The 27581-nt window shown below is 34.5% G+C and overlaps 1 protein-coding gene across 2 annotated transcripts in view; it reads left to right on the forward strand.

The window, feature by feature from the left end:
* XRCC4 (X-ray repair cross complementing 4) overlaps positions 1 to 27581 on the forward strand; it is a 297733-nt gene that overhangs the window by 157212 nt on the left and 112940 nt on the right. For both annotated transcript variants that reach the window (XM_033110629.1, XM_033110627.1), the window contains exon 7: positions 523 to 670. In XM_033110629.1, the coding sequence (XP_032966520.1) occupies positions 523 to 670 (148 nt within the window). The remainder of the gene's footprint in view (positions 1 to 522; positions 671 to 27581) is intronic.

Here is a 27581-nt window from a genome sequence, read left to right on the forward strand (position 1 = left end):
AAATTATCTCTGGATAACTAGCAGAAATTTCCATTTCTGCTAATAACTACTGTTCAGTATCAATTTGGTTTATATTATTCCTGTAGCAGTATTTTCCCCAAAAAATACCTTTCAGAGGTGTCTTTAAGGCACTTCTGTCTATTAGATTGGTGCAAAAGTAATTGCGGTTTAAAAGGTTAAAAATAATTGCAAAAACTGCAATTACTTTCTCACCAACCTAATATTTCTAGCACTGAGAGATCAAATTGTGCCAATAATGAATTTGGGAAGATTGTTGCCCAAGATAGGTAAAGACCATTTTCGTTAAATTATTCCATGTGTACAACATACTTTGTATTTTATATTGGTTTAAAAGTATTACACACTATCTAACTGGCTCACTTCTCCCACTCTACATAAATTTTTAAAAATAGTTTTGCTATGTTTTATTGTGTTACATTATATCAGCAGCAAGTTGATACTTTATTCACAAATTATATGTGTAATTTTGGGGGGTCACATTTTCATATCACTTTATTTTAGCTACTTCTAGAAGAGAAGATTCCATTATTTCAAGTCCTGATGTCACTGATATTGCACCAAGTAGAAAGAGGAGGCAGCGGATGCAGAAACATCTTGGGACAGAACCTAAAATGGCTTCTCAGGAACCTCAGCTTCAAGAACAGGAAAAGTAAGTCATTTTATGCTTTGCCAAATAGTGAAATGACATTTTAAAAATCTAATATATAATCTGAAAAGTTACATTTTTTATTTCTGAATTTAAGGCTATTTTTAAAGAACAAAATTTACGATTTTGGAAATTGTAAAATGTTTAAATCCATATATTTTCCCTGGTATTCAGTTAATTCCTATTAATATTTAAGGCAGAAATGCTAAAAATATAAGCAAAAAGTTTTTTCTTGTGGCTTTTATAGATTAATTAGAAATGGCATGTAGGATACCAAAAATATTAGAATCCAGCTTGTGTTCAGTAAAATGTTTCAATCTAATTTACTGCTTTAAAGAGGCCAATATAGCATTCAAATTAACCCCTTTATTTGGTTATACTTGGAATTGTTTTTCATGTAAAATGTCTCTTTCTAGTCACATTTATTTCTATTATACTTTAGACTTATATACTTTGTTTTTACAGTTCACTTTTTAGTTCAGACTACCCTCCCTTTAATCTGTATCCCAATTTAGTTGTAAAGAGTTGAGAAATTGGGATAATAAACGTTTTATTGCAGCAAAACAATCAGCATTTAAAGGAATATTATCAGTTGAATCAAAAACAACTGTGCAACTCATTTGTATATTTGGATATATATATATATATATATATATATATATATATATATATATATATATATATATCCATATATAAAAATATATGCCTGAGAATTTATTTCTTTTTCTTGAACCTTTTTATTAATTTGGCAAATAGTTCTTGAACAGTAGCCATATGACAGATGATCTTACAGAGGAGTGGTTATCAAAGTGTGGAATGAGGACCCCTGGGGATTCCCAAGGTTCTTTGTGGTAATCCACAAGGTTATCCCTTCTTCAGTTCCATACCTATGTGAGGCCGGGTTTTCTTCATATGTTTCAATTAAAATAGCCTGCCACACATGACTGAGGGCAGGAGCTAATGAGAATCCAGCTGTTTCCATTGAAGCCCATCTAACAGATTCGCAAAAGTGTAAAACATTGCCCTCACAAGATTTTTTCTTTGGGAGATATAATGATTTTTCGTAAAGAATATCTTATTCATGTTATCGTATACTGGGTTTATTTTTAAATTAATTGATGAAAAATTTTAAATTTTCTCAGTTTTAATTTTGAATATGACACATAGTCCACATAAAATGAGTTCTTCAAAAACTTTTAAAAGTTTAAAGGGGTCCTGAGAGCAAAACGTTTTAGAATTCTGTTACAGACAGAGAGGGTGCCAAGACAGGCACGCACAATCCATGCTCTCAGGAAACTGGCAGCCTGACAGGAGGGAGTTTTCGAGTTTCTTGCATCAAAATAAGAATTGCAGAGTTAATAGTGGCATTGTTTTGTTTGTCTATTTATCATTGGGTTTTTGATTCTCTCTACGACTGGCCTGATCTACTAGTACTTGAAAATGCTGTCTGCATACTATGGTGGGTCCCTTATGTCTTCAGACAATACTCGTATATGTGAAAACCCAGTGTGCACTGAACTCTTACTGCTTTTGTGTTTATCATGTGCATTTACAAATTCGCTCATAACCCGCTGGCTTCATAGAGTTCAAGGTATTATTTTATGATCTCTTTAATAATGAAACAAAAACATTTCCAATTTGCAAATATTAGAGTAAGCAAACTCTTCCTATAGGTTAATATGGGAAAACTAAAAGTACAAACAGTTTGAAATATTCAGAAAACTCTATTCAGTCAAATTGTAAGCAAATGCATAATGAGTGTCAGTTATGTGCCAGGCATATTATTGGATGCTTAGGATTCATGAGAATAGAAAATAGACATAGCCCCTGTCCTCGTGGAATTTTGGTCTACTTGTTTTGTCAGATAAAGATTTTGGGGTCTGGGGGTAGAATGAAATATATAGATTATATGTTGGAGAGCTGCGTCTTAGGTCTTTCTCCTCTATGTGTGAACTGAATATAACGTTTTGGGTTACTAACATTTCTGAATACATATATTGCTTAAACAGCTTTCTGATATGCATGGCACAGAGATAGCAGTTTAGATCTGAATCAAAGACTAAATATTATATATAGGCTTTTAAATAAGGGCAATGTGTTTGTTTCTACCAACATATATGCAATTAATATTGTGTTCCTTTTCTTTTCCATGTTTAGATGACTATGCCAATATTTATTTTGTATACTTTCACCACTTTCAAAGTTCATGTAAACCTTACTAGCTTTTTGAACTGCCTGCTAATTATGTCATTGTGAGCGTTTAGGCTCAAATACTGATGATTAACCCTTATTTTGTTTTTAAATTCAAACTACTACCTACTTCATACCTTCCTAAACACTGTTTTACTCTGATAACTTCTCATCAACATGTTCAACAGTTAGGCTAATATACTCTAGCTATAGTCTCCCAAATAAAGGTAGATGTAGGGTAGTTTGCTACACAGAGGTGAAAAGATATTGGTCCCTAACTCTAAACTTCACGGTTCCCTAAGTCCTTTAAGAAATTATATGGCCTCCAGTCCCTTCAGATATTCCCACTGGGCATCTTCTATTTTTCTTTTTTGGCTTCTCTTGGCTTCTCCAGCCTGCATTTCAAGAACAAATAAAGTGGGGAAAGGGATGTCAGTACTACGGTTTATTTATTTATTTTTTTAATGTCTACCAGATTTTGTGCAAGTTATTTCTTCTTCCTGGGATTTAGTTCTCTTATCTGTATAATGAAAAGATTGAACTAGATGATCTGTAAAATCCCTCCCAATATCTATAATTCTATTATACTTGTACAATTCACCACTTTCAAAGCACAAATATGATTTAGCAATAAATTACTTATACATTTACTATTAGCAATGAAAATTCATGAAAAATATAAAATTAAAAAATGTAAAATGTCCATGGATGAGGAATCTATTCATCTTTTAAATTTATAAGTATTTCACAATGTAAAATTTTTGATACATTTCTAAATATCATGGATTATTTTGTACTTTTAAAAAAACTAAATACTAATGTATGCTAATCTCTCTATATATACTAATCTATAAAAAATTATGGTAACTTTTAACTTTATTTAATCATTTATAATGATACTGTCATTGCTACAGTGTCAAAGTATAGTAGAAGAGGTAGATACAAAGATAAATAAGATTTAGGCTAAATGCTTTATATGTGAACTCTCATTTAAACCTCACACAAACTCTACAAAGTAAGTATTAATGTCCCCTTCTCACAGATGAAAAGCAACCAGGGCTCAGAAGACAGTTATATTTCCAAAGCGGCACTACCAATGTTTCATTTTAAAGCCAATATTTTCCACACAGCCTCATGGAGCTTATAATCTATTGAGAGACAGAGATGCACAAATAATTTTGTGATTGCAGAGTGAAGGAAGTACACCAGCTTAAGGTTCTAAATTGGAATCTTTGGAATTATTTTCCAAATTTTTAAAAATTCTGTCAAAAGTGGGAGTTGTTTTATGGCATTTTCTTTGAATCTGAGACCCACCTTTGATCTGTATTAGAGAGAAATGCTTGGAACTAATTGATGGACTCTCCAGTTCCATCTCCCCAGCATGTCAGTATCAGAAGGTCATAATGCGTTATTTGTATATCATATTTAATTTGTGTTCATGGTTAAAAAGTGTAATAACCCAGTTCCTTCTGGGTTAATGAGATGGCATTCTGATGTAGTAATTGTAATTTAACTGCATTTGATAAAAATTACATTATTTTTCAGCTGAGAGAATTAAATCAGTTTGTAAACAATCTGAAAATTTCTGGGAAAACTATATATATCAATATAAAAGAAACCTTTGTAGTAAAGTTGTTTGTACCAATAAAATTACTAAACAGGGAGAATACAAAATAGTTTCCATCAGAAAATGGTCCTGAAAACTACTATGGAAATGTTTACCATATTCTATGAGCTACTACGTATTAAAGTATATTGTTTATGTTATATTAAAGATGGAGAAGTGAAATCAAGCCCTACATAAGTGTATTTGCTTTTGATGATAAGTATGCCTAATATTTCAGAAATTAAGATTAAACAAAATAATGAAACCACATAATGACAATTCAAGTTTGTCCAATTTCTGCTTCTGATCCTTTCTTAGTTCCTTTCTATGTTTTTGCATGGTAGAAAGACAATAGGTTTTGCCTCAGGTAAATGTAAAGAACCAGGCACAGCCAAGGTGAATTCTCAGATTGTCTGGGCTCTCAAACACCATTTAATGAGTGGATAGCAACATGATTAGTGAAGAACTAGATACCCCATTCATACAGGAAAATTTACCACATTAATTTGTCCATAAATGTAAAAGCTATAATAAAGATCATTTGGCAATCTGGCTTATAAAGTAAAATTCCATCCTTACATGAAAATAATTATTCTTTAGCCATATAAGAAAATCAAGAAAATATTAACACAAAAGGAAGCTAAAAAGTGCATTTGTAATGGTCACAGTTTTTGTAATTAAATGGTGCAGTGTGTTTTGGAAGGTCTGAAAAAATGTGTTATTCCTAATGTCTTAAAAATGTTTTATAACCAAGACAAATGTAATTTTCTAAGTCCCTAAGTTTACTCTAAAAACTAACATTACCATCTTAACTGGGAACTATCTACTATGGAAATATTGACCTAACTATGTTAAATAATGTCAAATACTGTATTGTACAAAGGTACACAGAGTCTACGTAACTTATCCAAGGTCACACAGCTAGTGAGTGATTTTAAATATTCAGTTGGTTAATTAATGACATATTCTTCAGTGTTTATAAAAGAGAATGAGAGACTGTCTTTACATGGGTGAGTTATTTCAACTCTCTAAATTTAGCCATAAAACCTGTTTAATTATTATTATTGTGTTATTGTTATCTTACCAAATTAAACTATTAGCTTAGCATTAACCAATCACTCCTGCTTAAGATAGGTGTTTGACTACGTGGTGCTTCCTTTCGGTTTACTATACTAAAGAAAGTATTGCCTGGTTATAAACCTGCACTATGTCATAAAAGTAAATGAAATATTTAGATGGATATCTTCTTAAGTGTATGCTCTAAGGACATTCAACAGAAGTAACCCTTAAACGACCATTCTCAAGAATTTTCAAAATTCTGAATACTTAAAGAATTTTGTATGTGAATAAACCTATTTTACCCTATTCATTTTTCTTGTGTTCTTAGCCATGTTTAACTAGAAAAGATTAACTGAGGATGACTGTATTACACAATTTTTTATACTTCCCTTAGTGGTGAAGAAAAGATTGCCCAGCAAGTTTTGGGTTTACAGTTAGTTCACATTACGATGGCATACTAACTATCACAGTCCAATACATTTATCTGGGAAGCTTGACTTCATTACTGGTTTTCAATTCTAAGCATATGCTGGATTTCAAATATTTTTGTCAGTCCCTCATAATCGTATTTCCTCCATATTCTGCAATGGCTTCTCACTCTAGGTTGCATTTATTGTATGACTACCACGTGACTTTGCATTGACTAAGGAAATACACAGTACATACTGCTGTTTGTTGACAACAAAAAAATTCTGACTATGGTTTTCCTTCATGTATCATTCATTTAACAGATGCTTACATGCTGAGCACTGGGACATCTTGCTGAGTAAACTGGAAACAGTCCCAGATCTCATAACCTTTAGTCTGTATGAGAGAAGACAATCATTATTTATAACATTACATAGATATGTAACTGCAAGCTTTTGAAGGATTTCAGCATTTAGGAGAACATAGTGAGGGAGATATGACTTAAGGAATTATCATTTGAGCTCTAATCTGAAGGATAAAGAGGAGTATAGTACTGGAGTAGAGAGCAGAGGGTTTAAGCAGAGGAAGCAGCCCGTGAGCATGTGCCCAGGTTACATGTGTGAGTGTAAGGGGAGTAGAGGGAGCAGGGAACGGAGGAAGTGCAGGGAGGCTCAGGGCTGCTCAGAGGCCAGAGCAAGCTGATTGTGAGTCCCTTTTAAAAATTCAGCCTTCCCTCATGTACATGATAGCATTTCTGTTTTTCACATCACAGAGGTCTTTTCTTCTGTGTTTTCTACCATTTGATGCTGTTTTTAAACTCTTCTTAAGATTTATAAAAATATCAGATTGACTAGAAAACTCTGATATTTTGGTCATTATTACATCTTCTTAGATATCATCATTTAAAATTGTCTAAAGCTGTTTACTTAGTTTTTTTTCCTTCTTCTTTTTAACTCTCCTTTCAGTATGCTTAATGTTGTACCATTTTGGATTCCCAATAATAAAACTTTCATTCTTTTGAAACACAGGAAACTAGAAAATTGAAAACATACTGAAACTTACGTAGAGTGCTCACAGGGGTGATAGCTTGAGTTGGCATGTGTTAGCCGTTCTGAGGTGCAGAATTGAACTGCCATTCGCCGTTTTTTGGTAAACTAAATACTTTTCCCAGGAATATTTTTAGATCCTTGATGATTTCCCCCTTCTAATAAGACTCTGAAATCCTTGAATCTGGCATATATTGATAAATATTCATAAAAAAATTTAGTGTGACTAATTCACACAATATGATTATGCTTGGGGAGCACTCATCCTGGTCTGTCAACTAGCATCAACACTAAAAGTTATTATTCAACATAACCATATGCTGCACATTCCTTGGGATTTACTATCTTGCATCACTTGAAATTGTGATTTGTAAAATTGTTTGGTACGACTTTTTAATTCCATATGTTAAACAAAATGAACCAGCTGACAAAGTCTACAGAAATTGTGAAATTACTTTCATATTTATATAGTAAAATCTTGAGTATAAATAAGAACATTGTAAAATCACTCTCTCTAAATATACAAGGGCACAATATGTATCTAAATGAAATAGCAATACATTTGGGCTTTATTAGGCACCCAGCTTAATGTTTTAATGAGGTTGTATTTTATCATTCAACAATAATACTCAAGGAAGAATTTTTCATTTAATATTTTTAAAATTTAAGAGCTCTTAAGTCTTACAGCATCCTAAAAAGAAAATACAAAAACATCTATTAATAGCATTCTTTTGGTATGACATGAAGTCAATTGTGGCTGGGTAGACTAGTTGTATTATTTTAACCAATTGATTAATTAATCCATTCATTATTTACTTATTTGGTTAAGTTGGGCAATGTCTCAGTCTTATTGAAATTAGCAAACAGTTAATAAAATTAACCCACTCACAATGTTCAAATCAAATGATTTAATTAATACTTTAATGCTTTTTACATCTTCAACTGTTTCAGCCCATTTCAACCCACTTGGAAATTCTGGCTTACCTTCTTCTAGCTGTTGGTTTCTCATTTCTGTAGGTTGTCTTTCTTGAGAGCAAAGTAGTTTTAAGAAACATTGAAATCAGCATCTGAACAAGGGACCCATAAAAGAAAACTTTGTCTCAGAATCAGAGCTCCATATCTCAGGAGAGGTGGCCACAAAGAGAGCCAAGCCCAAGTTACAACTACGTAAGGATTATGCTGGAGACCAAGACAGGGAGCCAAACAGGGATGTATCATACAGGCCAAGTTACCAGAACTGGGCTATAAAGTTCTTCAAACAGATCACAAACAACTCTACCTTAATTCTAAGCTCCTCCTTAAATGATCCTTAAGTAGAAAAAGCATTAGTTCTGTGGTCCGGAGAAGGACTAAATATATAGGTAGGAACAAAATGCCTCCGGCTGATTTTGGAGAGGTGGAGGGAAGAAAGTCAAGATGTTTATTGAAGTTACATGATAATGAGTCCAGAATTTATTCTTCGTGATGCAATGCACAGACTTCATTCTATAGAACTATATAAAGGAGATCGTAACAGGTACCCTACAAAGGGTTTCATATTCAAATAAGTATAGAAATTGTTGTATACCATGACTTCCAAACTTCAGAGTGCTCTAACCCCCAAAACTTGGGAGATTTATATATTAAAACCTCTGAGAAACACTATAGTAAATAATTTACTTGACTTTGTTTAATCACTTTGCAAATGTACTGAAGCATAGCACCCTCATGCAATCTAACATTCCAGAGGTAATATTCTTCAGGGCCCTAGTTTGGGATGTGAACTCCCAAATCTCTTGAACATCAATGATTTAAAAAAAAATACAACACCTCTCAACTATAATTATAGACTATTAGGCATTAAATAGATCTCAAGAAAAAATTTTGGTGTGTATATAAGACATCCTCCCCTCCCCCAATTCTATTAGGAAACTTCCTGCTTGACCAACAGATGGCCCTGCTGGGAGCAGCAGGGACATTTTCTAAGGAATTCTAGTGATTGGAACACATAGGTATACTCCTAAAAGGACCAATTCAGCATCATCTCAACTGCAGGATAAAACATTAAAATAATTTGAGCCAAAAATACAAATACCTGCATGTGTAGCCTTTAGATACTTTTATATAATCTATTTCTGCAGGCCAGCAAATAAAAATATATAGCTTCACATATGTCCTGCAAGGCCCACACACTTGATTTCATCTTCTATGTGATGGATGTCTTCTGAAATAGAGTTCTAACACATTGTTCCAAACAGCCTTAAAAACATTATTAAATTACAGCTTTTCACAGATGTTGCTCTTTGAACTGTAGTGAAGAAGTTGTAACTGTGTGTTCTGAATCTGTAAGTGGTCTCATTAAGTAATTGCAGCATGCACACACACACACTCCTTAGATTAAGTTTATGGCTTAATTAGCCAGGTTTACACAATCTTATAGTCCACATGCTACAAAGAGCAGGAAAAGATGCAGCACATTTTAGCATAGTATTTCCTCACCTCCTTGGAGTGGGGTTATGTATTATGTAGCTTCCTCTGATACAAGGTGTGGTCTTCCTGGACCCAGAAAAAGCTCAATTCTTTCCTTTTTATACTAGAAGCTTACAGCATCATCCTGGAAGAAATTGTACAATAAATACACTTTTGGTCAGAGAAATAATTACACACATCAGGCTCTCCTGCCAACTGAACCGAAGTTATCATGTCTATCAAAACTTTCCAGGGTCCTGGAGAGCCCACTTCCCCACAGTAACTCAGTTGCAGTCAAATAGAATTTTCAATAAAATATTTACTACTACAAGATTTTTCTTATGATGGAGTTTTGAAGAAAGTCATTTGTTTGCCTTGTACTATGCTTCTTTCTGTGTTTCTATTAGCAACTTATAGATAATAGAAAAACAAAGAAAACCTAACAGTAGGGAGGGAAAGAGCCTGGTGTTAATTACTTAATTAATTTGCTTTATTTTTGTAGAGTAATTTTAGGTTCACAGCAAAATTGGGAAGACAGTACAAAGAGTTCCTTTACACCCCCAGTCCCCACACGTGTACAACCTCCCCACTATCAACGTCCCCCTCCAGAGTGCGACGTTTGTTACAATTGATAAACTTACATTGATATGTCATTATTACCCACAGCCCATAGTTTACATTAGGGTTCATTCTTGGTATTGTACATTCTATGAGGACATATATATAACAACAAGTGTACACCATTGTAGTATTGTACAGATAGTTTCAGTACCTAAATATAATCTGTGCTTCACCAATTCATCACTCCCTCCCATTAACTCCTGGCAACCATTAAACTTTGAACGATGTCTGTAGTTTTGCCTTTCCCAGAATGTCATATAGTTGGAATCATGTAGTATGTAGACTTTTCAGATTGACTTCTTTCACTTAAAACTATACGTTTAAGTTTCCTTCATGTCTTTTCATAGCTTGATAGATCATTTCTTTCTAGCACTGAATAATATTCCATTGTCTGGATGTACCACAGTTGATCCACTTACGTACTGAAGGAATCCATTTATTTTTTAATAAAATTAGGTTTATTTTATTTGTTTCCTAATTATAAAAGCAGCACATGCTTATCTTAAAAAAAATCAGAAAACACAATGAAGCAAAATGATAAGCATATGGGAAATTCATAATCCCACCTACCTGGGGCCAACAACATTTAACACTATATTACTCTGTATTGGTAGATCTCTTCTTTTGTGCTTTATTTGCAAAATAAAGCTCATATATGATGTAGCTTGCTATTTTAAAATTTAAATGTACATTATAAATATACTACTTTAATAGATATATTGCTTCAACATTTTATATTTATAGTATTCCATTGTATAAATGTACCATAATTTTTTTAACCACTTCCTGTACATTTAGGCCTTATCCACATTTGTATTATTACAAAAAAATGTTGTATATATGTACATAAATTTGCACATGACTGCTATTTCCTTAGAATGAAGTCCCAAAGGTAGAATTACTAGATCGGAGGGCATATGTACTTGTTAGTACTTTGTTATGTTCTGCCAGAATTCTTCCAGAAGAATATAACAGTTTGTACTCCCACAAGCAGTATTTGCCTTTTGTTCTATTGCTTTCCGATTCATTTTGATCATTGCCAGAAACTTATAGTCATGTAATCAATGAATAATAGCTCATTGTTTAATTTTTGTATTTAACCATTAGAGAAGTCTTTTTTTCTGATATTTATTGATTATTGGAATCCCATCTTTTGTTTATTATCTATCCATAACCTAAGCTGATTTTCATTGGAGGTCTTTGTCTCCTATTATTGTTTTAGGAGAACTCCTTATATCCGAAAATATTAATCTTTGTTTTACATAGCTTATCATTTGCCTTTTAATTTTTGTTAATGACATTTTGTATTTACATAATATATTGATTAGTTAGATCAATCCATCAATAATAATGATGATATATAACATTCATTGAATACTTACTGTGACTTGTATGTCCTCAATACTAAGGACAAGCCCTGTGCTAAGCCTTGTATATGCATTATTTCATTTGGCTATACCCATTTTATATATCAGGAAGCTTAGACCTAGAGATATTAGATAACTGGCCCAAATACAAGTGCCACATCTTTGATTTTGAATCTAGGACATCTTATTCCAAAGTCCATAATTTTTACGTACCTTATTGTACTGCTTCAAAAATAACAATAATGACTAATATTTATTTGACTAGTAAGTGTTAGGTGCTGTGTTAAGTACTTAAATCGATTTGTTTAATTCTCACCACTACTCTTTGAAGTAGGGCTCTGTTTATATCCATATTTATTAATAGCTGAATAAAGATGAGTTTCAGTCAGGTTTGACTGCTTGTTCAAAATTTATACAGTAACACAGTAGAGATTGAACTGTAAGCTCTGTTAGTGCAGGGATTGGGTTAATAATACCCCCTGCCTACATTTTAACATGAATATGAGGTTCAGATGACATCATGTGAAAGAAACCACTGTCTAAGTAGGACACTCTAAGAACATGAAGTACTGTTATTTTTAAAGCACTATTTTCCCTGGGTTTTCAGCTAAGCCTTGGAAATCTATGCCTGAGAAGAAAACTGTGTTTATGGAATTTTCAACCGTGGATTCTTATGGAAATGAGGATTGCCCATACCCTTCTATGTGTTAACTCAGCAAATTGTCTTTCCTCCATTGAGCAATCAATGAGATAATTTTGGAAGAAAATAATATAATTGGAAAACCAGGTTTAAAAACTATTGATTAATTTGATATATATATATATATATATGTATATATATATATATATATACACATACATATATTTGTATTCTATCGTATTTTATATTATTAATTATTGAAAGTTTAATTTCCAATTCACTTAAGTTACTTATTTTTTACTTATTAATCATTTGTACCTGCAAATTTACTTTATGGTAGTTGGCCATTCTCTTTTTTCAAAAACAACCTGTTTTCATGATTATATTTTATTCTTAAAAATTTCTAACAATTTATTGCTTTCTTTCTAGTTTAAACCTCATCACATTTGTATGGCGTGTGTGTGTGTGTGTGTGTGTGTGTGTGTTTGTGTGTGTGTGTGTGTGTGTAATTTACATGGAGAATATAATTCATGAGATTCAAATATCTAGTTCCTGAAGATTTTTGGTAACTGAACTTTAAACTTCTTTAGTATTAAATTAGGGACATAAAATGTATGTGCAATTGCTATAATATATATTTACTTTGGTCATCATGAGCAAACCTCATTTTTTACACAACTTTAATTTTATCATAATGTTTATCTTAGTTGCAAAAGTAAATACAGTGGTGGTTTTAAAACGAGATAGGTTTTTATTAGCTTCGCTCTGTGTTTACCTAACTGTTCAGGCTGTGGCTCTCACTTTCCTTTCTGCATGTTTTGATTAATGGCCCCCTGGACTTGTTCCAGAATATACTGATTATGGTCAGTGTACTTCAAAGATGATTTATTAATTGTGTTTGTGACTCAAATAATTACGTAATGATTGATCATATGCATTATTATAGGTTTGCCAATAAAATCAACAGTTAGATTTTAAGATAAAATTTTCCTGAGTGGATTTTTTCAGCTATACAGAAAAGACAAAATATTAATTTTTTAAAAAAGTATATTCAATATATACAACTTAATGACCTTTTAAAGCATGATTATTAAATGTATTAGTCTTCTAAGTACATGTATTTTAAGTTTTATTTTAACATAATTTCAAAATAATATATTTTAAATGAGATTACATAGATGTTTAAATAAAATATTTCCATGTTTATAACTTACCCTGGGAACAACACTTACTGTAATTTCCTCAGGCTTTTACATGTATTTAAATTTCAAATTACTGACGAACTTGAATTTTTGTTTTGAAAATTTTTTAATAAAAAGCAGTTACAATTTTTCTGTGTTCTAGGTAAAGGGGATTTACCATATATTTCATACATATATGTTATGCTCCTATCATTTGAAAGACTTACTTAACATAAAATGTCTCTAAATTTGGCTTGATAATAGTTATTCTTTCAAGCACTTTAAGTACTCTACCAATATAGAATAATGTGTAAATATTCGTTATACCTGCTCAGAGGGGTTATTAATCAAAGGAAATGACTCCGTGATCATAATTTATAGTTCTATATTGAAAGAAAAATAGGTGCATTTATTTTTTTATTTGATATGCTATATTCAAAATTTACCATTTTAACAGTGAAATTGTAGAACTTAAATCATCTACTATGATATACAACCAAATGTTAAATAGATATTTGGTTTCAATTAAAATATCAAGAAATGAAATAAAATATTTTATCATAACAGAACTGAAGGCTGTTTCATGTTCTAAGCCTGTATGAAAGTATAAACTAGTTATATCAAAATAAGAAGATATAGAGCCCATGAGTAACTGAGCTGTTGGCAAATGGAATAAAGCAATCAAATATAAGAATAAGAAATAAAAATGAACAAAAAAAACTAAATAAAAAATTAAAAATATACAATTATGCATAAGTATTATTGCAGGACTTTTTTTTCTTTGTGCTTGGTAAATCATTACTAAAGTATAAAAAATACAGGCATGATTTGTTTAAACATCAGTATTCAAAAGTATTTTAAGCAAAATTTTAGGACCTATACTTTGTTTAATTGAAAATCTTTTACAATAATTTTGTTTCTAAATAATTCCTAAACATTATAATTTTTCTAGATGAAATTTATGCATGTTAGTTTTTAAAATGTTATTTTTGTAACAAATGAATATAAATTATCAGTGAATGAATGAAGCAATGTTATCATTACCAGCATTATCGAGTGCTTTCTCCTGCATACACCACTTCTTGCAACACAGAATAAAGACGTTAGCACAGGCTATGTTTTCAACAACTTTGTATATGAAATAAAACAATGAAGGAACATTAATGTATAACACACATTTATCTTTTATTTATTGGCCAAATTACATTTCCTGACAAACTATCTTTATTATGTATACAGCTAAAATATGTTAAATTCCATAATTCAAGAACTATGAAATTATAGAGGAGGGAGTTGATATTCCATTTGGAGGACTGTGGAATAAGAAGGTATGATAAGATCAGAGAAGACTGGCTAGATGGAGTTTAACTTTGTAGAGGAATGGAGGTTTCCAGAGACATAAACCAAAGAAAGGTAATGAAGAGACTAATAATTGAACCCAGTCTCCTGAGTCCCCTTATTTCTTTCCACCATAGAACCCCCTTCTGCCACCTTGTGCGTCACCACGTTTTTTTTTTTTTTTATATTTTTTTTTTTATTTTTTAATTTATTGGGGTGACAATTGTTAGTAGAATTACATAGATTTCAGTTGTGCAATTCTGTATCACATCATCCATAAATCACACTGTGTGTTCACCACCCAGAGTCAGCTCCCCTTCCATCACCGTACATTTGATCCCCCTCACCCTCATCCCCCACCCCCCAACCCCCTTACGCTCTGGTAACCACCAGATTACGTTCCCCAGATTAATTTTCAAACCCCGTGGCCATCCTGTGGTCACCGACTGCCCTCCAATCCCCTCACCCTCCCCCCCACCCCCCACTCCCCCCGCCCATCTAGCAACCCTCAGTTTTTCCTCATTGTCTCCCAAACAATTTCTGATTAGTTCATTCACTTATTCTTTTCTTTAGAATCCGCAAATAAGTGAGATCATATGGAACTTATCTTTCTCTGTCTGACTTATTTCACTTAACATAATGTTCTCTAGATCCATCCATGTTGTTGCAAATGGTAAGATTTCTTTCTTCCTTATGGCTGCATAATACTCCATTGTATAAATGTACCACAGTTTCTTAATCCAGTTTGTCACCACGTTTTAATAGGGAAAGTGGCAGCCAGCATAGAGGCTACATTTCCCAGCCTCACTGGCAGTGAGGTGTAGCCATGTGACAAAGTCCTTGCCAATGTGGTGTGAATGGAAATGATATGTACATTTTGGGGATCCTGCCCACAAAATGATTGGGCGTACATTGCTTTGTTTCTCTTCCTTCTATCTAGCATTTAAGGAAAACATCCCAGGAGATGGCAGAGGAACAAGAGAGGAAGAATCATTGTCCCTGGACAATCCCATGGAGTAGGGCAGCATATCCACTATAGACTATCCAGCTAACTCTAGACTATTGTGTGAGAGAGAAATCACTGTCTAGATTAATTGTTAATGGTGCTTTGGGGTCTTTGTTAGAGAAACTTGAGATACCTCCTAACTGAAAAGAGAGGCTTTCCCGTCAAAGTAACAGAGCACAGAAGTAAATGCGGAAGGAGAGTCTACAAGATAGGGTCCAGTGACCATCTCGTGAGATGCATGGAGATAAGAGCATAGCTGGCAAGGTAGATGAAACTCAGGTCACAAAGGACTCAAATTCTCAGCTGATTTATTTGGACTTCTTTCATGAATTGAATGAGGAACTGTTAAAGGTTTTGAACTAAAGAATGGCATAATGAGCAGTGTGTTAGGAAAATTTCCCTAGAAACCATACATTTTATGGAGGGAATGTTTGCAGATTGGCCATGAAGATAGGAGGATAAGACAGTAGTCCAGGAAGAGTTCTCTGAAAAAGGATGGTGATTATAAGGGCGATTAGAAAGGGAAGGAAGGGATGAATTGAAACACTTAAGTTTGCTATCCTCTTACTACCAGACACCTGGGAAGCCTCATCAGTTATTGGAAGCTTTTTGTTAAACATGGTCTTTATCATGTAAGTCTTCTGTCTTATTTAGAAACCAGCCTACCACAAAACCTGGATAAATAGAACTTGGTGGTCATCAGCACTGACTTCCAAAAACACTGGAAAAGTTTCCTTTTTCAGGTTTGCATATTTATATACTTAAATGTGTGGATATATACTATATTAATTTTATATTATTTTACTTCTCTTCATTTATTTAATTTTCTTGAACTTAGTTTAATCAGTAAGCTATTTTCAAATCATGCTATAAAAAAGGTTGTCACTCTGAAAGGTATTCTATAGCCCCTGAAAACTTTCTTTCATGTAGGGGTTCTTGTTAGTTCCAACCACAAGAAGTATTTCTTTTGGACATATATTTTCAGTTTAATCTGAAGTTATAGGATTTCTCTTTCTTAGAGATATATGATATTCTATTTATGGACTACAGAGAAAATCAACTTTTTCATCATTATAATGTTATGGATGTAGTGCTGATTTTATAAAGTGTTTTGCCTAGAGCCAAAATGAAATTTCAAGACTATGGGGAGACAAAAATACAATTTGTATTCACTAAGCATTTTGCAAACTAATGAAGTTTGAGATAATGATATAAAACCCAACAGACCTATATATCCTTATTTCAAGGAAACCATGAAAATATTTTTTTTTATTTATTGAGGGTTTTTTTAAATTAAAATTTATTGGGGTGACAATGGTTAGTAAAATTACACAGGTTTCAAGTATGCAATTCTATAACAAATCATCTATATATCACATTGTGTGTTCACCACCCTAAGTCAGTTCTCCTTCCATCACCATATATTTGACCCCATTTTTTTTTATTAAGCAATAAATGGTACCATATAAACTAGAAAAACTGTTAAACAGATTTCATTTGTTCATTTGTTGTCAAATGCTATGTGTACAAGTAAGACAAATGAAAATCTTGGTATTCTTACTGAGTAGTAAGATGGTCTTTCAGGTCTAGAGGATGATTTTGAACTCTTCCATATAAACTCTTAGGAACATACACCAATATCTTCTAAGGGAGGAAAATAGGAAAGCATAGGAAAGAAAATTTAGCATTACAGATTATCATTACACATGGTTATAGACCTCTGCCTTTTATCTCACTCTTAATATAATAATGGAATGCCTACTATGTGCCAAGTACTGTGCTTGGTACTCTAACTATATCACCAAACAAAATAGACCAGTTGTTTTCCCTTTCACGAGAATATGATGTAATTGCAGAAACAGATCAATAAATAATTACAGTGTGATGAGCCCATGTGATATGATAGTTCCAGGTGCATTTGGAATGCCTAACTAAAATGAATGCTAGAGGTAGTCATAAATAACACAAAATAAAAATTGTTACCTTCTTATTCATTAACCAAGTATGGACACACAGATAAGTGACCCCAAATGAAAAAAATGTATTATTTAATAGAGTTCAAAAATTAACCTCCAAAATTGGGAATGTAATGCAAATTCACACACACACACACACACACACACACACACACCCTACAACTAGCATGATACCTGGCACATAGTAGGTACTCTATAATTATCAGTTACATGAAGTAATAAATGGGTCTTATCTATAATGAAGTAAAAGAACTTTTAAGTGGATCTCACCCAGCTGAGTTTTCCCTTTCTTTTTAAATGGTACTGCCATCTACACGGTAACAAAAGCCTGAAAGTAAGAGTCATCTTTAATTTCTCCCTTTTCCCTAGCCCCACATATAGTTCATCTGCGTGTCTCATACTTTCTGCCCCTAAATCTCTCTTAGAAACTTATCACTTGTTGCTCATTTCCACTGCCTCTAACCTAGTATAAGCTACCGTCATCTTTTCCCTAGTTACCGCAATCTGGTCCATTTTGGTCTCCCCATTTCACTTCTTAGTTCTCTAATCCATTCTCTACATAGTGAACTTCTGAAAACAGAAAATAGGTTGTATTTTTGTACTTTCCCCTGTTTCTCCCAACTGCCTATCCTTTTCCTAAAATATTCCAGTGGCTTCCCATTGTTCTTAAAATCTAAGCTCATTACCATGGTTTCATGCTGTGAATGACCTTGCCTCTGGAAGTCTTAAAATTAATTATGTGATTGATTTATTTGTTTACAAAGATGTGGGAAACATAGGCATACACCGTTGATTCTCATTCACAGTAGTGATATTCTGTAAAGTTGTTGTGAACACTGAATTAACAAATACTGAATCACTGTCCCTAGGGGAAATACAGGGTTAGGTTCCTGGTCACAACATATTTTGTCAACCAATAAATATATAACCTTATGTTTTGTATGTTTCTGTTTAAAACCACCCTATGTGATATATATTGTTGAGTCATTAACTTGAACTCATGGCCAACAGCACTACTCATGCCTAAATGATGCTTTTCTAACACAGGGGCAGACAGTCCCTAACTTATTATGGTTTGACTTATGATTTTTCGACTTTACAGTGGTGCGAAAGTGATACGCATTCAGTGGAAATCATACTTCAGATCTGAATGTTGATCTTTTCCCAGGCTAGTGATAGTTGGTAAGATCCTCTCTCCTGACGCTGGGCAGTGGCCGTGAGCTGCGGTTTCCAGTCAGCCACGTGGTCACGAGCTTAAACACCTGATACTCCACACTGTATTGTGTTGCCAGCATTTTTATTTTTATGTTGTGTTTTGTTTCCGCATCCCATTGTGTCTCCAAAATGCCCATTTATGTCTCCTTCTAGGGAGAACAAGAAAAGGGAGGCAATTAGTCTTGAGATGAAAGTCAAGATAATTGCTGAACTGTAGGCTAATATAAGTGCCCTGAGCATGTTTAAGGTAGGCTGGGCTAAGCTAGTCTCTGAGATTCCGTAAGTCAGGTGTATTAAATTCATTTTCTACTTACAATATTTTCAGCCTCCACTGGGTTTACTGGACTCCATCATAAGTTGAGGAGCATCTGTATTTACTCCTTTAAGGCCCATCACAGCCTTGTACTTGGGAATACTAAGCAGTACTTCAGCATTACACTGGAGGGTCATTTTTAACAAGTCAAATCCCCAATAAAAAGCACAAAAATGCAAAAAATTGTGGCACTAAGCATACAGCAAAAAAGACACTTGTTTACAGTATGAGCTATGAAACCAGAAGGTGCTAACCTTGTTCCACCCCAGCTGGGCACATGTACCCAGGGACTCACATTTTTTTTTACTGCTCTGCACATACACATATCCACAATGACTGAGGAAGCAATCCAAGTATTGATTTTGAGGTTATGAATACATTTTAGCGAATAGGTGAATTTGGAAATACAGAATTCATGGTTAAGGAAGACCGGCTGTAGTTGGTATTGAAAGCCATGGGACCCCAGGAAATCACCTAGATTCTGAATATAAGAATACCGCAGTTGAGCCCTGGGACATTTCAGGAGGTGGGAGTCAGGCTCTACATACATTACCAATTAGAGACCAAACTCTGAGGAAGAGAGATTATTAAGGTAGGAAGAAAATGAAGTGATTATGATTTAATAGATGCTAGAAATACATTTCAAGAAGGAAGGTCAACACTAAATGCTGCAGAGAAATCAAGTACAATAAGAACAGAGCCGCTACTAGTGTCTCGGGGGCCTTCAGGAGACAGATGTTCAATTAGAGTAGAAAGAGCTGAGAATTAGAATACATAGAATATGGATAAAGCGTTCAAGAAGATTTGCTCTAAAACGGAGCAGATAAGTGGAGAAGTAGCCAGAGAGGGCTATAGGCTTACGGGAGATTTTTGCTTGCTTCCTCGTTTAATGTAGGAGGTAAGAGAATACATTTTTATGCTTTTGGTAATGATCAAGTCAAATAGAAAATGTGATCTGACCAAGTCACTCAGCATTTCTTGGCCTTAGTTTTTCTCTATATAAAATGAGGGACTTAAGCAGATAAAAATTTTCTTGATTTACTTTATATGTAGGAAAACCCTGTACTATAATGATTTAAGAGTGTAGATTCCGAAATCCAACTGCCTGGGTCTGTGTTTTAGCCTCACAACTCACTATCTATCAGATTTTGGATATCCCACTTAACCTTTCTATGCTTTGGTTTCCTTATCAATGCAAAGAGCAATCCAGGTATTGCCTACCTGGGTTTGTGAGAATTATGAGGTAGTGCATGTAAAATCCTTGGCACAGTGCTCAGCATGTAAATAGCACTCAGTACATGTTAACTGTATTTTACTGTTTGTCATCATTATTTTTATCATCCCATCTCTAAGATGCTATCAGCTGTGAGTGAATCCCATATTTATAACACACATTCTTTTAGCTCTCTCCACATACTCTGTAGGGTATAGAGGGTGTGGAAATGTCTTCTGCCGTTTTCTGTTATACTGTTATTAACAATGAGCATTACTATGAATGAGCCCATAGGAAGTCTCGTATGTAAAGCAGTATTCTTTGGAGGAAACAGTTTTCCTAATAAAAAAATTATTCAACAAGTATTTGAAGAAGGCCTGCTATTTGCTAGGCTTTGTTTGAAGTGACACAATAGTGAACAAAACAAAGTCCTAGTTCTCATGGAGCTGCAGTCTTAGTCAAAAAAGAGAAATCTTGAACTCATCACAAATTTCAATTCCTTTTCAAAGTTCCACGGCATATGTGTTTGAAAGTTCAGAAAAGCATGTTTAAAAATTATATATAAAAGAAAAAGAAATATTTTTTTTTGAAAGAAACAAATGGAAGAAGAAGGGGAAGAAGGAAAAAGAAGGAAGGGAGGGAGGTAGGGAGGGAAGGAAGGAAGGAAGGAAGGAAGGAAGGAAGGAAGGAAGGAAGGAAGGAAGGAAGGAAGGAAGGAAGGAAGGAAGGAATGGAGTGAGGGAGGGAGGAAACGGAAGGGAGAAAGTTTCAGTATGGTAATATATAAAGGTTAAAAGTTTATTTTTCTGGTTGTCTGGGCTCCTGCGAATATCTGTCAAATCTTCTTGGGAGGTTGGATGTTAACAATTATTTTTTATGATTTAAATTTGCTATCATTATTTTAGAAATCATCTTACTTTAATCTTAAGGTTATCTACTTAGTGGAGTTTGATAATATAGCATATGTAACTATTAGACTTAAATTAATCTCAGAATTCAGGCTCACATTTATTGAGTACTAGGCACTATACCATTTCTTTTCCTCAAGGAGCTAGCAGGTAAGGCAGGTAGGCAAAAAGAAAATTTCTACATAATATGATAAGTTTTAAAATACAGATTATATTCAGGCTACATATAGGAAAACAAGGAGTTTTATTTAGCTCATTTAATTAACTGCTGACTCAAATGCATTTCTGAATTATCTTTTAAAAAATATCTTTATTAAACATAGAGCTAACATACAATATTATATTAGTTTCAGGGGTGCACCATAGTTATTCAACATTTATATACATAAAGAGGTGATCACCATGGTAAGTCCAGCAGCCATCTGACACCATACTATGCCATTCCAGTATTATTGACTGTATTCCCTATGCTGCACATTACATCCCCATGACTTATTTGTTTTATACGTGTAAATTTGAACCTCTTATTCCCCTTCACCTTTTCCTTCCCTTTTTTAATTTTTCAATTACAGTTGACATTCAATATCATTTTCTATTAATTTCAGGGGTACAGCATAGTGGTTGGACATTTATATAATTTAAGAAATGATCCCCCTGAGTAGTCTAGTACCCACCAGGCACTATACATGGTTATTACCACATTATTGACTATATTCCCTATGCTTTGCTTTGCATCCCCATGACTATTATGTAACTACCAATTTGTACTTATTAATGCCTTCACCTATTTCACCCTGCCCCCAACAACTTCCCATCTATCACCTCAACAAATCTAGTACCCATCTGACACCATACATAGTTATTACAATATTATAGACTATATCCCTTATGCTATACCCTACAACCTTATAACTACTTTATGACAACCAATTTGTACTTCTTAATGCCTCCCCTTCTTTCACCTATATCCCAATCCCCCTCCCATCTGACAACCATCAAAGTGTTTTCTGTGTCTATGAGTTTGTTTCTGCTTTGTTTATTTTATTCTTTAGATTCCACATATAAGCGAAATCACATTGCATCTGTCTGACACTCCACTGAGCACATCACCCTCCATGTCCAAACATGCCTCCACAGATGGCCAGAACCCATTCCATTCCCTGGCCAAGCAATATCCTATTGTATATATGTAGCACCTACTTTTTATCCATTCATCCATCGACAGACACCCAGGCTGCCTCCACATCTTGGCCATTGTAAACAATGCTGCAATGAGCATATGGATGCACACGGCCCCTCAAAGTAGCATTTTGGATTTCTTCGGATAAATATCTGGAAATGGGATTATTTGGTTTTTCTTTGTCTCTTATTACAGCCTTTGTTTTGTCTGGTATAAGTATTCCTAGCCCACCTTTTTTAGTTTTTTTCATTTCCATTTTCATGAAATATCTTTTTCCACCCCTTTACTTTCCATCTGTGTATATCCTTCAATCTGAAGTGATTCTCTTATAGGCAGAATATGTAAGGGTTTTCTTTTCTTATCCATTCAGCCCTCCTTTGTCTTTTGATTGGAGCATTTAATAGATTTACATTGAAATTAGATATGTAATTAGATATGAAATTTGATATGATAGATATGTTGCCATTTTATTGCCATTTTATTATTCATAATTTTGATCTTTTTTTTCTGCCCATCTTAAAGAAGTCTCTCTAACATTCGTTGTAATACTGGTTTGGTGCTGATGAACTCCTTTAGCTTTTTCTTGTCTGGGAAGCTCTATCTATCCTTCAATTTTAAATGGTAGCTTTGCTATCATTTAAATAGTCTATTAGAATAGTATTCGTTTTATGCCCTTGCTTTTCATCACTTTGAATGTTTTCTGACACTCCCTTCTGACCTGCAAAGTTTCTGTTGAGAAATCAGCTGACAATCTAATAGGGACTCCCTTATAAGTTACCAGTTGTCTTTCTCTTGCTGCCTTTAGCATTATCTCTTTGTCTTTAACCTTTGTCATTCTTATTATAATGTATCTTGGAGTGGGCCTATTTAGGTTTTTCTTGTTTGGGACTCTCTGCACTTCCTGGATTTTTATATCTATTGCCTTCACCAGGTTAGGAAAATTTTCGGTCATTATTTCTTCAAATAGGTTCTCAATCCCTTGCTTTCTCTCTTCTCCTTCTGGTTCTCCTATGATGCTAATGCTGGTAGGCTTGATGTTGTCCCAAAGGTCTCTTAAATTATCCTCATTTTTATTGGATTCTCTTTTTCTTTTTGCTGTTCCAATTGGGTGTTTTCTGCTACATTGTGATCCAAATCACTGATTTAATTCTCTGCTTCATCTAATTTGCTGTTCCGGGGTCTTACCCCACTGAAGGTGATTTACCCCAGCAGTTTCTTGTGCCTATTGAGAACGCCCTTTGGGTGTGCCTCTTGTGGAGCTAATTACACAGTGCTCTGTGGTAGTCTGAAGCCAGCCTCCAAGTATGTTGGTTCTGTGGCCTCTTGGGAGGGGCTCCAGGGTAGGCCCAGGTCACCCATGGCCTGTGACCAGCCAGGGACTACCTGGTAGGAGCTATAAAGCTATCCACGTTTATTCACTGCCTTTGTTAAACCTGGAGGTGTGTGGGAGAGGCCATGCTGAAACTGAGGACGTCTATCACTAGTACCAGCCTGGAGTAGCTCCACAAAAATCCAGACACCCCGAGGCCTGATGCCACCTGCTGGCTTCCTTAAGGTTCAGGCACTGATAAAACCTTGTTCTGTATGCAAGTTGGGTGAGTCAGGATCTCAGGGAGTCACTAGATTGGGATGTGTTGTGGTCACCAAGTTAATGTAGATTCTGGTTTGGTGCCACTGCTGAACCTGGGGCTACTCAGCAAAAGTCTCAACACACCGAAGCCAGTTGTTGCCTACCTTGAGCACATGGACTGTGATAGTTTTCCAAGAAAGAGTGCAATACTGGTGGGTCTGGCTGCTCAGGAGGAAGTGTCTCCGGCATTGGGGAAGTTGACCCCAGTGGCATCAGCAGGGTGGAGCAAGCAGAGCTCACCAAGCTAATCAATCAGATTCAGATTTGGAAGTGTATGGGGGCTGGCTCAACATAGGAAAGATGGCACCCACCTGCAAGCTGGACAGAGGAAGAGGACCCCACACAGGGAAAATGGTGACTGTTCTCCAGTCCTCCTCCTGAAGCCACACACCTCAGCCTACCCCCTGTATGCCTCTGATGCCCTCTGAATCACCGTCCCTCCGCCAGAGCCCAGGGTGAATGCCTGTGAGTGAGTGAGTCTGTGCATGTGCTCCTTAAGAGGATGTCTGGGTTTCCTGCAGCCCTCTGTCCCACCCAGATTGTTGGACTTCCTACTGTTTTTCCTAGCCAGATGTTGTTCCCAGCCAGATGCTCCTCTTCCTGACACCAGTACTCTGGACTGGGGAGCCTATTGTGTTGTTGGAGTCCCTTGCTCCTCTGGGTGGGGAACATCCACGGCTGAGAAATGCCTCTTGATTCTTAACCACCACTTGGAGGTTTGGGGCCAGCCTGTTTCGCGTCTCCGCCCCTCCTAACAGTCTCAAAGTGTCTTCTTCTTTATAACCTTAGTTACAAAACTTCTCTTCAGCGAGACTTCAGATGCTTCTCCGAGTTGATTGTTCTGTAATTCAATTGTAATTTTTATGTGTTCACAGAAGGAATTAGGCACTGTATTTATCTACTCCGTCATCTTGGATCTCCTTCAGTATACTTATGTTTCAGAGGCACTATTACAGCTTGTATTTTCAGTGAACCAAACTAAAATTTTCTTTTTCTTCAAGTCACCTGTAACTTTTAAAACTTTTGTTCATCCTTGCATTTATATTATTTTACTTAATTTTCTACTGGTTTTTTTTTCATTTTTTCCTAAACTTTAATATTATTGTTATCCTATTCTGCATTGCAAATAATTTATGATTACAGGTCTTCCAATCCAATGATTCTTTCACTCTCAATTTTCAGGATATCATAGATCACTGATTTACTCTAAGAATCTTAAATTTATTACTTATTATGCTCCTATTTGGATTCCAAGCAATAAGAGGAGCACTAATGTGGGTAGTCTAAACTAGCAGACAGTAATTCTTATTCTTCCTACTGTTTTCTTTTCTTTTCTTTCTTTTCTTTGTCTTTTCTTTTTTTTTTTTGGTCTACTTGTTACTCTTAATTATGTTAGTATTTAAATGGAATGTATTAATTATCTAATCCAAAATATATGACCGCATAGCCTTTATAAATGTTTTATGGGACAAAATGCTTAATGCTTAATTCTTTAATTGAAAGCCCATTTCACCCAGTAATATTCATTTACTGGCCCTAGTTTTGCTTTCTGTGTCATATTATATAAATTTTTCTACATTAAAGCCACTCATGTAGAGTCATGTTCTACGTGCATACAATTTATGCATATTCAACATATATTCTCTATTCCCTCTCCCACCATAAAAAGAGGCAAGGGAGAAAATAGGATAAAAGAACAATTTAAATAGTTCTGGATATTCTACTCAAATATATATCTGGGACTGTGTATGAAATGGAAAACATATATCTCTTTTCTCTCTACCTGTCTGAGTTCCAATTATCCTAACCATGACATAAATAGAATATTTTAAGATAAAGCTTTTTCGTACAATATAGCCAATAAATACAAGGCAACTACTTTCATTTTCTGCTGCTTGATGAAAACAAATAGCCATTTATCAAAATAGGAGGGAAAACTTGTGATGCTGGACCAATTAAAATTTGTATATTATGCTTGAGTATAATATTTTCCTAAGGACTTTTCAGGATAATTTGATTTTCACCTTAAGACCTACATTAGAACCCAATCCCTAAATAAGATATCACTCCATTTAATATGGAAACTCATCCTTTGATTTTTTTCTTTTGCAAGCTAAAAGAGCCTAAGTTTATCAACATTCCCCAAATATGATATGGTTTTCACATGGTCAGTCTCTTGGTTGCTTTTCGCTGAATGCATATAGTTTGCCAATTTTCCATTAAAATTGTGTCCCCAGAGCCTGCTGTGGTGAGATCAGTCCAAAGAATAATGGGACACTGCATTTCTGTTAATGTGTGTGTACCCTTGCTGTTGCACTTTTCATTTCTGAGATATAACTAATGTTTTTTGAAAACCTACTGAAAAAGATAAATACAATAGTCCTGACTTTCCCAAATCCAGTCATGTGGGCCACCATTTGGATTTGCGTTGTATCTGAGCTGCCTCCTCAGTTTTTGTCACTTCTTGGTAAAACTTGCCCTGTGAGTTATCTATTAAATCACTTAACTTTTTAAGTTAAACATGCTTATTTAATGAAGAAACTACATTTTCGTATCTTACATGGAAACCAGTATCACTTAAAGGTAAATATAACATTTAATACAATATGAAATGAATGAATACAATAAAATATGATATTGTTATCGGCAGATTCTGCACCTAAGTATGGTTCTCTCTATAAAAAGATCTACTAGCCATCAGCTCTTTGAGAGCTATCACTGATTTTATAGTTGTAGTAGCCACTGCTACTCCTCAGTCAGAACACTTGCCATGTAACTCCCATGGAAGGAAAGGCCTTCCATAGGGTAAGGAGTTAGATATAGATTGGAGAGTTAGTTGCAATGTGATTTGGGGCATGCAGTTTAAGCACTCTCAGGCTCAATATTCTAATTTCTAAAATGAGAATAGTCATACCCATCTCATTAAAATTAATGAGATGACAAATATAAGGTGCCAGGCACATGGTAAATGCTCATTATTGATTACTACTACTGTTCTTGTTTGTGTTCATTTTATCTCCCAGTGTCCAGCTGTCTAGGTTTGAATATAATTGTTTCCCAAGTCAAGTTAATCACTTATGGTAAAGTTATACTGTGAATGCATTTGATTTATATTTTACTATGGTTAATAACTTATAACCAAATAATTTTTATCATCAGAAAATCCAGAATAATTAGAAGGTGGCCAAAGATGAATTTAGAAGTGTTATGTTATGTAACATTGGTACTTGTTTGCTGATACCACATACCTTGTGCGTACTCAAATCATAAATATCATTCAGCACATATTTGCTGAGTACCTAGTATGATCTAGGCACCGAGGGTATGACAGTGAGAAAAAGAGCTGACATTACATTCTAGTGGGAAACAAGCACAAAAATAAATAAGCAAGGACATAATCAAATAATAATAAAAAGATGTGCAGATAATTAAAAGACAGTGGTGTAAAAGATACTGAGTGATGAGATGCTGCCTCTTTAATTTAGAGTGCTCATGGAAGTTCTCTGTGAGGAATTGATATTTACAGGGACCATAATAAGCAGACCTCCCTACAAAGACTGCGAGAAAAC

Source organism: Rhinolophus ferrumequinum, chromosome 7 (assembly GCF_004115265.2).
Source record: "Rhinolophus ferrumequinum isolate MPI-CBG mRhiFer1 chromosome 7, mRhiFer1_v1.p, whole genome shotgun sequence".
Classification (NCBI taxonomy): Eukaryota; Metazoa; Chordata; class Mammalia; order Chiroptera; family Rhinolophidae; genus Rhinolophus; species Rhinolophus ferrumequinum.